The sequence below is a fragment of the Lissotriton helveticus genome, chromosome 8 (genome assembly GCF_964261635.1).
Source record: "Lissotriton helveticus chromosome 8, aLisHel1.1, whole genome shotgun sequence".
Classification (NCBI taxonomy): domain Eukaryota; kingdom Metazoa; phylum Chordata; class Amphibia; order Caudata; family Salamandridae; genus Lissotriton; species Lissotriton helveticus.
This window is the reverse complement of record NC_136069.1, coordinates 5,595,424-5,610,452: the sequence shown is the minus strand read 5'-3', so window position 1 is coordinate 5,610,452 and position 15,029 is coordinate 5,595,424. Positions and strand designations below refer to the sequence as shown.

Below are 15,029 nucleotides of genomic sequence, written 5' to 3'. Positions count from 1 at the left end.
ACCAGGGGGACTCAGGCCTCATCATGGTCGGGGTTGTAGGGCCAGCTTTGGGCCTCTTCTCCACAGCTCCGGAGCAATGAGTGCAGAGATGCCCATGGATGTTGGGTTTTTACTTACCAGAGCCGTCGCGGTAGAGGGAGCCCAGAGTGCAGAGGCTGCAGGTGACATCGGAGTGTCCAAGAGGGGTGAAGCTTCGATGGACTAGAGCTCGGGAGGGGTGGGGGACATTGATGACCCCATTGGCCCACTTCGACCCGGGCCTGGAGAGACGGTGTAGTGGTGGCTTCAGGTGTCTGGAGTTGCTGTGAGATGCAGGGAACAGCTCCGCTGGCCCACAGAAGGTCTTGGTTCTTTATCGAAGGCAGGCAGTCCTCCCAAGTTTCTAAAGTCAACAGCAGCAGGGCGAGTCGACTTTGGTGCAGTTTTCGATGAGGGATGCAGACAGGCTGACAGGGCTGGTACCAGGTCAGCTGCTTCTTCTCTCCTCTCTGCTTTTGCAGCGGCTCTGCTGTGTCCTCTCTCTTCTTAGGTCATCAGGATCTGTTTCTCTGGTGCCAGGGGCTCCCCTAAATACTGAATTATGGGGTGTTAGGGGAGTGTAGGGTAGTAGCCAATGGGCTACTGGTCCTTAGGGTCACTACGCTCTTCATATGACCACTTCCTGTGGGAAGTGGGCATGACCCTGCCCCAGTGTTTCTAAGTGTAACAACACAAAGATGGCTACTTCTGAAAAAACGTGCACACTTCAGTGTAGTCCGTCTTAGGGGTGGTACTAGCCTGGAGGTGGCACGCCGACCTGACTCGCAAATGTTCCCACCTGTCCAGGTGCCAAGGGGGTCCTGGTCAAAAGGGGCAACTTCCTCTCCTGTGAGGGGGGCGGCTTCCTCTCCTGTGAGGGGGGCCAGACTCGCATTCCAAAGGCGGCAGCTCTTTGAAGTTTGCTGGCCTAGAGAGTCTAATCAGCAGGTCATCCCACGGGAGGGGGTATTGCACCCACTTCTCAGACAGGCTTTTGTTCTGGGGCTCCTGAGAGCAGATGCTCTCACCCTAGGAGATCAGAACAGTGTCTCGGGTGGCAGGCTAGCAGAAGGCAAAGGAGCCCACCAGATTATGGTCGGTTTTCAGGGGGCGCTTGTAAGGTGCCCGCTGGGTGCCTGTATTGGTAAAGGCCATCAATGGCATCAGTGTAGGCTTACCAATACTAGATGTTTGATACCAAACATCCCTATCTTCAGTGAAGCCATCACGTAGCTGGGGAACTCGTTTTCACCAGTGTCCAGCACGTTTTAAAATGGCTCCCGTGTCCACCTGTAATGGCTGTTATAGAACTGACCAGCACAGGGGCATATCTGTTCACCCAGGTATGCCCTCACATGTAATATTCAGCACTCTGCCCTAGGGCTATCAGGCCTGCTGTACGGGTTACTTACTAATATCACAAGCAGTTTTTGGTGGCATGGCACACCGGGATGTGTGATATCGTGTTTTCACTTTTGTCTGCACAAAGACACGCAGCCTGCGATCGAAGCCCTGTATGGGCCTGGTGAGGTCCCATAGACACGCAGCCTGTGATCGAAGCCCTGTATGTGCCTGGTGAGGTCCCAAGACACGCAGCCTGCGATCGAAGCCCTGTATGGGCCTGGTGAGGTCCCATAGACACGCAGCCTGTGATCGAAGCCCTGTATGTGCCTGGTGAGGTCCCAAGACACGCAGCCTGCGATCGAAGCCCTGTATGGGCCTGGTGAGGTCCCAAGACACGCAGCCTGTGATTGAAGCCCTGTATGTGCCTGGTGAGGTCCCAAGATACGCAGCCTGTGATCGAAGCCCTGTATGTGCTTGGTGGGGTTCCTTCGGGTGGTATAATTCATGCTGCTGCCCTTAAGGACCGAACCCTCTTTAGTACCTCGGGGCCTGAGTACCAGGGGTAACATTTACCAGGAACTTTCAGAGGGTGCTAAAGGTTTTGCTCATTGGCAGAACAATTGCACAGTTTTGGGAAAGAGCTCTGAGGACCTGGTTAGCAGGAACCCAGTGCACTTCCAGCTGAAATCACATCAGTTACCAGGCAAAAAGTGGGGGTAATCATGATAGTGAGGGGCACTTTCCTACACTTGATGGCACCTTTAGCCAGCAGGAGGTCGGCTTCTTGCGTGTGGTCTGGAGAAAATGATCACTTTGGAGTGGAGAAATGAGAGGCGGGGATTGATTGATTGACAAGCAGGGCACAGTAAAATCCACTGGTCTGATGTGATGGATTCCAGCAGGGAAGGACATCTACCCGTAACTGGCTGGTTGGGGGACTGTGAGGGGAATCGAAGTGTCTCGGGAACTGCTGCAACAGGGGCGGAAGAGTTAGGGTTCTGCTGTCCCTGCTGCAGTGAAAGGCCTCGGCTGCCACTGTGACCGCTGCCCTGACAGGACTGAGTTTGCTGCTGCATCTGCTTGGAACGGCGTGGGGGGACGCTGCTGGTAAGTCAGCCCTCTGGAGTATTTTATTTTATGTAATTAAAAAAGTTTTATAGTAACATTTTCTATATTGCTGGTGGAATTATCTGGTGGGGGACAAGAACCCAAATGTGGGACCTTCTTTGCACCAAATGCGGAGTCAACACTCTCTCCACGCAGACTAGATCGACCAACAGAAGAATTCTTTCCCTCCTGAGGCGGAAGCCGGGAGGTCTCTTTCTTTCACTTTATTTTGCACCTTAGAATTTGTGTTTTTACTTTGTTTGTTGCTCGTGCTTGATTGCAAAGCATTTTAAACTGTGCATTTTACTAGCGTGCTCGACAGCGCTTGAATTAAAAGCGCCCGAGATTAGAGACCCCCTCAGCGCTCCTAAGCGCTTTGTGCTCTTCCCCCCCCTCCCCTACCCCGGACCGCCCTCGGCCGAGCATTGACGCCGAGGGCTGGGATTCGATCTTGGCGGCCATATTGGTTGGGGGCCAGGCGAATCGCGCGCTCTAGCAGCGCTATAAAAAGAACGGTCATGACTCCGCGCAGCGGACGCGTACTGCGGACGCGCCGGACCTGCGCCGGAGTCGTGCCAGAGTCCTGCCCGTTTGCGCCCGTTCGCGCCCAGGCGGGCCCACAGCCCCAGACCCCTGAAACATCAACCTCACTTCCTTTAACATATTCACGTTTGGCACTCCTTACTTTAAAAAGGGCACTTCCATCTCCCTGTAGCCACTCTGTGGACCTTGCGCTTGGCTGCCTCTCTTGCAAATACTGTTCTTTTAGGGCAACTGAGGCTACCATTAAAACAACACAGGGCCCTAGAAAAAGTAAAGCTGAGGTCACCTTAAAAATGGCATTGGTTAACTGCCGTTCTCTACCAAAACATGCTACTGAAATCTCCTTACTAATTGAAGACCTAGATGTGGACATTCTCTTTCTAACAGAGACGTGGCTTGGAACGACCTCCGGCCCTGATATTGTCCGAGCCCTACCCTCTGGTTATCTGATCCAACACCTGGACAGAGGACGGAAGGCGGGTGGAGGGATCGCTATTCTTTATAGGGAACACCTAACCTGTCGCCTGATTGACAGTGCCATCCCAGATTGTGAGAACACACAATTCTCCATTACACTATCTTCAGAACTGTCACTCTCTGGTCTTCTAATTTACCGTCCACCTGGCCCGATAGGTCAATTTGTAGAAGGGCTAATTGAAACCACTCTGGAGCTAGCCAGTACGGTCTCTAACTTTATAGTGTTAGGAGACCTGAATCTCCATTTTAACAATCCTCTGGATACCATTGCTATGGAATTAACGAAAGATTTAGCTGCCTGCGAACTACACTTGATTGTCCGGCATCCTACTCACTCCAAAGGGAATCTCTTAGACCCTATATTTTCCAACGTTGCAGAATTAACCACAGCCGAACCATACCCTATTCCTTGGTCAGATCACATGGTAATCCCTTTTTTATGGAAAATAAATAGATCCAGCCCCATTAAACCCTCCCATAAAGCCTTAGGTAGGCGCTGGACGAAATTAGAGTCCAATGATTGGATAGAAGCATTAAAGCAGAACGAACCGCTGGCCAATCAGAACATCGTTAAGGCGAACACAGATTTCAACCAATGGATTGAGCAATCATTGGATAGTGTGCTCCCAAAAAATGTATTACAAATAAAAAAGGTGCTAATAAACAGCCCTGGTTCAATTCAGACCTAAGGTCCCTCAAACAGGAATGCAAACGGGAGGAAAGGCAGTGGCGAAAACATTTTGACGAGGAGAAGAAAAATATAGATCCACCATAAAGCAATATAAATCTGCCCTCAATATAGCTAAGTCTATCTTTTATGCTGAAAAAATTGAGAAATCTGCTAATGCCCCTAGAGAGATGTTCAAAATAGTAAAAACTCTGGTAAAAGCCCCAGATCCGCCATCATCTGAACTATCTCCTGAGGAATCTGATGTTCGTTGCAATAAACTAGCAAATTTTTTCGCCACAAAAATCCAAAATATCATTTTCTCTCTTCCTCCCCTTCCGGTGGTGGAACTAAACTCCTCCCAGATAGGTGATATTGATTCCATCTCACCTTGTCTCTCATCTTTCTTTCCACTCAGTGCCGAATCTTTGCCCCCTCTGTTCAACTCTATAAAAAGCGGCTCTCCACTTGACCCTGCTCCCATGACCATTTTGAAACTGTCTCTACCCCATGTCAGTAAGCACATAACTAACCTAGTTAACACTTCACTGGAATCTGGTATAGTACCACAAGACTGGAAGTTAGCCATGGTAAAAGCCCTGTTGAAAAAACCGAATCTTAATCCTGATGATTTTTCCAACTACCGCCCCATTTCCCTTCTTCCCGGCATCAGTAAGCTTACCGAAAAATGGGTGAATAAACAACTAGCATCTTATTTGGAGACCTATGATTTGCTGCACCCCACTCAAACAGGATTCCGGAAGGGACAGGGAACCGAAACAGCTCTGCTGAGGGTGGTTGAGGACTCCAGGAGGATTTTGGACGCAGGTGGCAGCGCGGCCATTATCCTCCTGGACCTCAGTGCCGCCTTCGACACGGTCAAGCACCGTGTCCTTCTAGCTCGCCTGGAGAGGATCGGAGTCACGGGCAAGGCCCTTAAGTGGCTCGGGTCTTTTCTCAGCGACAGAGCTTTCAAGGTTTTCTCAGAAACCAGCTGCTCCCTCTGTGTCATTACAGTGTGGGGTACCACAGGGTTCTTCCCTTAGCCCCACACTGTTGAATGTGTACATGGCACCCTTAGCAGAGGTAGTAGCCCCCTTTGGCATCCAGTTGGTAAGCTATGCTGATGATACTTAGCTAGTGGTCTCCTTAAATCAGGTGGAACCCCTTCCGGCCAATCTTTGCAGCTGCCTGGAGGCGGTGGCGAAGTGGATGGACGCGTCCCACCTGAAGTTGAATGGGGGGAAAACCGAGCTGATGCTACTTGGGAAAAAAGCCACTTTTAATAACTCAACCTTGTGGCCCTCCTGCATGGGGCTTGGTCCCACCCCAAAGTCCGAGATAAAAAGCCTCGGCTTCTGGCTTGATATGGAACTGTCTTTTAAAACCCAGGCAAGAAAGACAGTGGCTACCTGTTTTGGCCTACTGAAGACAATTCGTAAAATCCTTCCCCAGTTACCCGAAGCCGCCAAAAAAACCATAGTCCAGTCCCTTATTCTATCAAGGCTGGACTATGGAAATGCGCTCTATCTAGGAGCCCCCACTTCAGTCACTCGACAACTCCAGATTGCCCAGAACTCCGCAGCAAGGCTACTTACTGGTACTAGCCGCCGTACATCAGCGGCACCTTCGTTAAGGACCCTGCATTGGCTTCCAATACAGGAGCGGGTCCATTTCAAGACCCTTTGTCTGGTCCATAAAACTCTTTATGGGAAGGGCCCTCCCATTCTAAATGATATGGTCAGACCATATAAACCATCTAGGGATCTTCGCTCAAACCAGCAAAACCTTCTAATAATCCCAGGACCAACAGGGCCCGAACAGGGGGCCGTCTCTTTTCGCGAAATGCGGCTAAGTTGTGGAATGCCCTTCCCTTACCACTCCATCAAGAGTCCAACCTGCTCGCATTTCGCAAAAAGTTAAAAACAGCACTGTTCCCTAAGATTTAGATAAGTAGGTCCTCTGTACTTCAGGCTCCTTTTCCCTTTCTCTTCTGTTCAAATATCAAGCGCTGGGATGCTTCCGAGTAGCCATGCGCTATAGAAAAACCTTTACAATTACAATTACAATTACAACCAGGCAAGTCTGTAAGGAGGATTGGACATTCCATGAAAACCTGGTTGATTACATACAGATATGCTTTCTAAGCACGATTCTGGTGCCAACAGTACAACCTATGTAGCTGGTGGTCTCTAGGCCTGCAAGCAACACATACTTTGCTGCGTTGCGTCAGTCTTGGCCCATTTCAGCCAGTGAAGCCCCGAGGACCTCCGGATCAACCGGCAGCATCTCTGGGCCAAGACCCACGAGGCACAACGCATTCAAAGATTGTTCAGCTCAGCTAGCTGAGAAAAGCATGTTCTTGCAAAGGCTTCACTATATATTGACTCCCTGTCGGGGGGCGTAAATGAAAAGCTTTTGCATTGACTACTTATTGATGCTCCACAGCACACGGCATGGTTTAGATTAAATGCCCATCTGAGTCTCCAGAAGGCCCTTGATAAACTGTAGAAGTGGTTCAGATGAAGTTGGATTCAGTTGAAGAATTTTGGTCAATAACATTTTCCGGAGTAGGCAAATTGCAAATTTAGGACTTCTGCTAATTTTCACAAAACAACAGCAAAAGAGGCACCGTCTACCATTGGCTCATTCTCTGGAGAGGTATGAAGCGCACCAGCATTTTGCAAATCTAAATACAGCCATTCATCAGTATAATGAGGGAGCAGATTACCCACTCCCTCGTCATCCTCAGTGTCACGAGGACATTAGCCATGCCCGGGACAGAGTCGGAGTCGAAACCTAAAACGTCCTCTTGTTGCTGATAGTACTGGAAGTGAAGGGAAAGGCGGCATCTCATGGTCAGGATGAACAAGCACTGGCCACCTAGGACCAGGAAAGACGAACATCTTTTCGGAGTCAGGGATCCGGTACAAGCACAAGTGGCCTCAATAAAAGCTGCAAAGTACTGCAGGTGGATAATGGCAGCCTGAGGACTTTGTGGCACCGAATCAAGGAGCCCTTTCAGTGTGGCGCTTGTGAATACCTGCCTGAGATCACGTAGTGGGATGGGTCTGAAGCCTGCTTGGCTTTCGTGCACTTATGGCACAATTTCAACGTACTCACTTGATGACTTCGAGCGAGATTGGAAGTGGCCCCACAAACAGGACGGTGACAGCTGATTAGCACACACCTTCTTATGCATGGCAATTTAGAGTTTCGTCTCACACTCCCTAATCACTTTCGGGTGCACGAGGGCACACTTATGTCATGACTTTGAAATCTGATTGGAGACGACCAGGATGTCATTGAACAGATTTGATTTTTTATGTGGTGGGGCAAGCTGATCCAAGCAAGCTTTGCCAATTCACCCAAGACGGGAACATATCCACCAAGGAAGCAGGCGGCAGCAGCGGTGCGGAGGGTCAGGCTGTTCTGGGCGTAGTCAAATTTCTTGAGGAGGCCTCGTAGGGAAGGCATTTAGTTCCTACTTCAAGGAGGATGTTTGAACAACAAGACTTACCACCCATGAGTAAGAGGACAAAAAGTGTGAGCAGGCATACAATGTTTGGACTGTCTTAGGGGGTAACCGGGAGCAAACAGACACAGGCAACTTTAACAGAACAAACGTGCGTCAGGTCTTGCCAAAGGGCAGAAGAGTTTTGTGGGTAAAGGCATAAGAGAGAAATGCATGGTAGAAAAGAGGTGCAAAGTTTAAGACAGAATAAGAGATTTAAAAAAACACTTAAAAAGTTTATTTAGGTCGGACATACTAAAGAAAAAAAGGAATTAAAGTTTGGAACCAGACTGGCTTCTTTCCAGGAAGATTTTACTTTATGACACCTAACAACATCTAGTTAGAATGTTTTATATTTGATGGACTAAAAATTGACCCAATGGCTGAGTGCACATGAAGGGTGATGATCTAAATGACAAACCCTTCCCCATATGCTACTGGAAGTGGGTCACGCTTTGTAATTTCTCAAAGTTAAATTATGTTCCAATCACTTATATTTTGATTGGAATCCACAGTGGCTGAGGTTGGTACATTTCTGACAAAGGTGTAGAAGGGCCAATAAGTAGTTGGACATGTCCAGAACTTTCTCATCACTCACCTGGACTTAACTTTCTTAAACACTTCAAGGACGTATGCGGATGGCTGAAAAGAAATGAAACAGCACGGTTTGAGAAGAATAAAGTATTCATTACCCACAGAGCGAACATAGTCTACTGTGACGACATTGGGGCAATTTAGTTATATTTACTTGTAGAAAGGCTGCAATTATAAATGTAGGAAGTGAACAAAACTCAAATAAGGGTGACCAGCACACAACGGTGCCTGAAGGGAACACAGTAAATGTACTCAAAATGATTCTAGCAGGATTTATTGGAGTTTTTCTTATAACACAGTAACTGCATCTAAACGTGCAACTCAGAGCTAGCATTTCCTTTATTAATCAGAACTTGTAATCTGTTCTAAAATAAAGAATTAAAAAGCATATTATGTGACAAATGACGCTGATATGCACCACCCTTCTACAATACACGACTGCAGAACACACAAACCATAACTCCCACGAGGGAAAAGATTAACAAAATATCCCTGAGCCGTCACTCGGATAACCAGAGGTTTGATATCAGTGTCAACTCATGCCTGGTGACTGAGATTACCACAAATGAATGAAAGAAAGAAAATGAGAAACTAAAAGTGATCAACCATTGGCAAGGGAGGAATCTCAGCGCAACAGATTTCTATAGTTCATGGTAGAAGGGTACAGAGCTGAACAAGGACTTATAGGGACTGACACACACTGATGTACAGGAGTAAGTCAAGTATCGGGAGCTTCATACTACATGGACGGTGGTGGGACGCGGAGTGAGAAGGATGAAGAGTCTCTGTAGAGCACATAGTAGCTCTCTAGGTGGGTGAGCTGTCTGGAGGAAAAGGTCCTGTTTGTCCTCTTGGTGCCCAGGGGAGGTTTGGCAGGTATGGGGGTTATCACTCCTCCTCGTGAAGCAAAGAGGCCCACTTTGGATGGAAGTTGAGATAGTTGGTCTTTCGCTAAAACTGACAACGCCCAAAGCTAACAGCAGATCCCACAGAAGTAGCTGTCAGTGAATGAAGCAGGGTTAAGGGTCAGAGGCAAAAACATCACAGCAGCAGCGGTAAGGTGAATGGTTAGCTGGAGAGACATTAAACCCTGCATTAGAGTTTGTAGTGCAGCCCGACGGGGCGGACATGTTCACAGTTGAAGAGCATCTGGGGAAACTCAGTGACTCCCTCCAGGCAATCTCAGCCCTGGTTCGCATGTGGCGTGAACAGGAGACCACCGATCTCAGCAGATACCAGCCGCAGCCTGCTGGAAGACCATTCCGTGACAACATCACAGCGACATAAAAGAACGGCCAGACCCTAATCGCTACTGAACAAGAGCCACAGAGCTCGGACAGCTGAACCCACGACACAGAAGGACCAGGAAACAAGACGTTTCTTCACAAACAGGTTCAGGATGGAAACCCTTCCGAGCATAGTATCGGCTTTATAACCCAAGGCTATACTCAAAACGCCCATAATTGCGCTGCGGCATTCAATATCCTCATGAGGATAACATGTTTAATGAGAAAATAAAAGAAACTGCCCTTGGTCCAGACATACAGACTCTGAGGACCTCAGAGGTAGCTTCACTGCAGCCACCAGAGAAGGAATGCCTCCGAGGATGCCTGACCTTCTACTTTCTTGGTCTCGGACACTCGTCTTGGGACCCTAAGAGGGTCTGCGAACCAGAAGCTAAGTTTAAGGAGGAGGTCTCGACTCACACTGGGAAAAGCACACGAGTGAAAGGCCGACGGATGGTCTGAAGCCACCGGTCACTAAGCGTACTCCCTCGTGGCCTATCTATCTATTATATAAAAGACTTAATCTCTCCTGGGCTGCATAATATATTGAATCACAACAGTGACACTTAACGTTTTAATTCTCATTTCTTTTATTATTTCATTTCTTCATATACTTTTATACAATTTCATTTTTTCCTGTGAGTTTGAATGTGTTTGAATGGTTTTGTGATATGGATGTATTTATATGAGTTTCCCAGGGGTTGTTCTCTTCCTTTTTGTCAAGTAAATTTATGTATGTAAATATGTATTATGTGCATTTGATGCAATCGTAGAAGTGTTTTCTGTGATGTACATATTTCCATAAAAAGTCTTTTTTTTTTTAAATGACAAGGAAAAAATGAAATTTTATAAAAGAATATGAAGAAATGAAATAATAAAAGAAATGTGAATTAAAATGTTAAGTGTCACTGTTGTGATTCAATGTATTATGCAGCCCATGAGAGATTAAGTCTTTAATGTAATAGATAGATAGGCCACGAGGGAGTACGCTTTAGTGTTTTTTGTTTTTTTCCCCTCTTCTCCTTGGCCTGAAAGTGCAACCTTTAGAGGAGGTCCCCTATTATGCAGTTGAAGCCACCGGTCCACACATCACTGCGCGTGTCGGTCTGACCTCCCTTTCGAGGGGAGTATGAATCGCACTGCAGGCGGGTACAGGATGTAACCGCACTCGCCTGCAGGAGGCGGCCTCGGTGTCCCTGGGTTTCTTGTGCTCCTTTCACAATAGTGGTCACCCGTGTGTGGATGGGTGGGTGCTCAGGAAAGTGTTCCACGCCTCCTTAAAATGGGTGAACGCCCCACTTATAATGCTCTGTTGTGATCAATGTTATAGAAAAGAGCTGTGCAAGCAACTGCGACCCCTTCTGTAATACCAAAGTGCCCTGAACGAACACAGACACGGATCAAACAGCAGTGGTGGCCCCGGGGCACACTGCGTAATATGGCATCCCCGTGTTTCACCTGCAAGCATTCTCACTGCTTGTCCAGAGAATAATTTCAGCCCCTTGAAGCATTGCACATTCACAGAGGCAACACTCGTCTCTTGCACACCCTCAGTGTTCTTTCTGCACCTGCTCGAATCACACAACATGATACAATCACCAAAGAAAGACACTTTTCCACACCCATGTACATCATGTATGACGGTGGCCGCACACGGCAACGAGGCAGCTGCTGAGGTTCACTGCTATAGGATGAAAGAACCAGCAGTAAATGTCCGCAAGTGTCCATCGATCGAGCCAAAGAGACATTTTTCAAAGAGGAAGCCGTGCCAGCGACCTACCGTGATGTTGCCATAGGCCTGAAGAATGGGGTTGATTGGAAGAGGAACCTGTAAGAAGAAAGGGAATAGTTACACATCACACACCCAACCTGCGCCCTGCTAAGATCTCTAGGCCCTAACTCAAGCTACCATCATCTTCATCAACTAAGACAAGCCTCGTTCATGATTCCACAAGGGATTTACACCTATGGAAGGAGAAGTGGTTCATCTCTTTCCTAGGATGAGACACCAGGTCCCTTTCCTCAGAAGCTCCTTATACAAGCAGGAGTGGAAATGTGATAATATTCCACAGCAGGGGATGAAGGCTCTTTTAAAGTTCAAACGAGGGGCATTATTGAGTATATAAGCCTGACGCAGTTTCGAAAACTGTGCGACCATTGATCCCAATTAGTATCTCTCACCCTCTAATAATGTGTTTGTGGAAATAAGGGCTCTTCTTAAAGAACAATACGTGTGTCAGTTCTCAGATTAAATAAACTTACGTTGTGAGAAAGTGGCTCTATATATACTGGACTAGATGGAAGTACAGCGTGTATAGAGTCCACCAACCCCAGAAGTATTGATAGAGCAAGATTTCGCATATTTCGCGACTTGCTTGAGTCAAGAACCTCGAATCTGTTATAACCCGGTAATCCAATTTGTATGTTGTACTAATTTTCCTTCACTTTTGAATGCGCGTGTATCTTAGTGATGCTTGCCTATGTGTTTTACTATTACGATTAATCTGTGTCCTTAAAAATGGCCGCTGTTTAGAATATTGCTTCTGCGCATGCGTTAGTCACACTCACGTGACGTGACGTAGTTGTAATTCTGGAGGGAAAGGGTGCGCATGCGTAATAGCCACAAGATGGCTGCTTGAGTAATAACGTGGTGAAGCTTGTGCAGATGCTCTCGTGTTATTGTGTATTGCACTAATATATAACTGCATAGTATATTTTTTTAGTAGTAAACCATAAGTACAAGATTATGGTATGTAGTACATACATTCATTTCTATGTTTTAATTTGTTTTCGCTTACTTTTCATGTACCACGATAACTGGGGGGTATGACCGAACCGAGAACCATCTTGAAGGTCCCTTCTGCGCATGTCGCGCAGCCAGGGAGAAATGTCCTTGAACAGTGGAACTCAGCCAGCTGGCAGCCACAGTCAAGATGCTCCTGTGAAAGCCACCTCTGACCTAGGAGGATGGAGCAGAATGTGTTCTCCGGTTGTAACAAATGTAATTCTTCATTGTATTCTGTGAAACTTTTCGTGGGAACCCCAATCTTGCTAGGCGGCTCCCTAGAATGTAAATTTAGGCTTACAGTAGTCTGTTCTGATTGGTGTGTTAACCTAGCCTACTTTGGGACCAATCGAAATTGTGGATTCTGACACTTTGCAACATTTGGGGGGTGGTACACTGACCCAAAAACAGTATATCTAGCCTAGGTTCAGCTAGGGAAATTGTCCGACTTGTCTGAATAGCTGACCTGTCACTGACCCAACGCACTCAATAGGTGACTGATACAGAGAGCTGCGGAGCACTCTGTCCGAAATTGACCATAGACTTTTAAAGGTTTTACTAAACCTTAAGTGCTGGCGGAGCACTTTGCTGGGGAGTTCGCTGACCCAATCGGGGTTCTGACTGATAGCTGCAGAGAGGGTGGAGCGCAGGCGTTGCTTCCAAACTGCGGGTGCTGGTCGTGCCTTGGTGGTCCTGTCCTGATCCTAATCTGGGTTTCCTGTCCTGTCCTGGGGTGTCCATTCTGCACCTGCTGTCCCATTGATGACTGCTATTCCTTGGGGTATTTCCTGTCCTTGACTGATCCGTGGCCAGGGTTGGTTTTCACACCATTCTAGGTAAATATATAGATAGGGCTGAGAACTCTATACTGCACCTTTCTATTTTCTGTCTTTGCTTCAATAAAGACATACCTTTGCACTTGTTATAATTTTCCATGCTTTCCGCAGTCTACCATATGAAAACCTATTGCATTTTTTTCTCATAGTATGTTCCTATGTTACCCTATCTTTTAGAGCACAATTCTTTCCCATACTGTTTATGAATTAGATATGGTTTATATTTTTCTCCTGAAACCTACAGTCAATGATATGATGTTAGAATTATAGTGGGTTCCACCTTTTTCCCTTCATATAGGTGTATAAGTTTTCTAAAATTCTCTCTCATGAAATACGTCCCAATAGTGTAATTTAGTACGTGCATAAGTTTGCTCATTTATAGATGTCTATTCTTAAGTTCTAGTTTAAGTCTACTTAGCGTGTTCCCTGTCGCACTATTTACAAATTTAAATGATTGCCCTTACACTTTTCTTGTATGGTTATGTTCTTTTTGTTATCTTGATTATCGATGGCCTTTTAACTGTAAGCCTAATGCTCTCAGAAACAGATTTCTAGATAAAACCTTTAAAACTTCTCAGTTGTCCGTGGTCATTTTAGGAATGTCAAAGGTATTTTTAAAGTTGGGTTTTGTATTTTGTCTACTTTTCTTCACAGCTAGCTCCCTGATCCATTGTGGTCATAGGTACCCGTAACGGTGGATTGGTAAGTCGGGTACATCAAAATAAAAGGAAGGAATCAGGGTTGCTGATGGTAGATTAGTGAGGTCGCCTGATTAATGTATATGGTGAATTGAAATTTATGGGCCCGAAAACTATATGGTGAAATTATTGGTCAGGTGACCCCCGATCTCTATCAGTATAACAGAGGTTAAAGTCAGAACTGACCTTACTCTCCAAATTGGTAGCTTGGTCGAGCAGTAAGGCAGTACCAGAGGACAGTGTAAAGCATTTGTTGTACACATGCAGTCAGCCATCAGTGCGGGTTTAATGTGCTGAGAAGTTTGGTACCAAACTTGTCAGTCTTCAGTGTAGCCATTATGGTGCTGTGGAGTTCGTAATGACAACCTCCCAGGACCATATACTCTTAAATGGCATCACTGCACTTACAATGCCCAGGAATGGCCCTGGATACTGTAGGGGCACCGGGCTCATGCACTGGTGCCCTCACCTCTGGCATAGGGCACCCAGATAGAGGGGTGACTGAAGTATGCCAGGGCAGTGGGTTCTGTGGGCATGGCACACAGGGATGTGTGCCATGTCGACTCTTGTTTTAGTTCTGTACTTAGGCACTCAGCCTGCAAAGGCAGTGTGTGGGTGTCAGGGTACAGGGCCCCTGAGGGTGGCACAACCAGTGCTGCAGCCCTCCGGGGTCTTCTCTGGTCACCATGCCCTGGGTACCTAGGGTACCATTTACTAGGGGCTGACAGGTGGCCAGAGCTGCCAATTGGGTTTTGTTTCAACACAGTTTTAGGGAAGGAACACAGGCCCTGGGTACCTCGTTGGCAGGAGCCCAGGGCACACTCAGTCAAAGCACATCAGCAGTTCAGAAAAAAGTGGGGGCATAACAATGCAAGAAAGATGGCACCTTCTCACATACATGAACTGATGTTAATTGTTAATCATGAATAAACACCATCACTATCAAAGAAAATTTGATTCATACGACTCAGAGCCTCCCACTACCACACTCCCTCACTCGCGATGATCTTCTTTTTGTCTCAAAAACACTACGACGGATTTGAAAACGTCGTTTTGAAATTATTTAGACCTATGTTTCCTTGATAGGTAACGTTCTGATCACTTAGTAAATGTTCTGTCTGAAGCATTTAGAGTCACAGTTTTGCATGTACTTACTCTGT

At 46.8% G+C, this 15,029-nt stretch overlaps 1 protein-coding gene across 6 annotated transcripts in view; it reads right to left on the bottom strand.

The window, feature by feature from the left end:
* The window catches only part of WDR3 (WD repeat domain 3), a 137,340-nt gene that overhangs the window by 9,324 nt on the left and 112,987 nt on the right, over positions 1-15,029 (bottom strand). For all 6 annotated transcript variants that reach the window (XR_013599687.1, XR_013599688.1, XR_013599689.1 and 3 more), the window contains exons 23-24: positions 11,331-11,378; positions 8,269-8,312 (exon numbers count right to left, since the gene is read on the bottom strand). Coding sequence is in view for 3 of the 6 variants with exons in the window: in XM_078656346.1 (XP_078512472.1) it covers positions 8,269-8,312; positions 11,331-11,378 (92 nt within the window). In the remaining 3 variants the exon portion in view is untranslated. The remainder of the gene's footprint in view (positions 1-8,268; positions 8,313-11,330; positions 11,379-15,029) is intronic.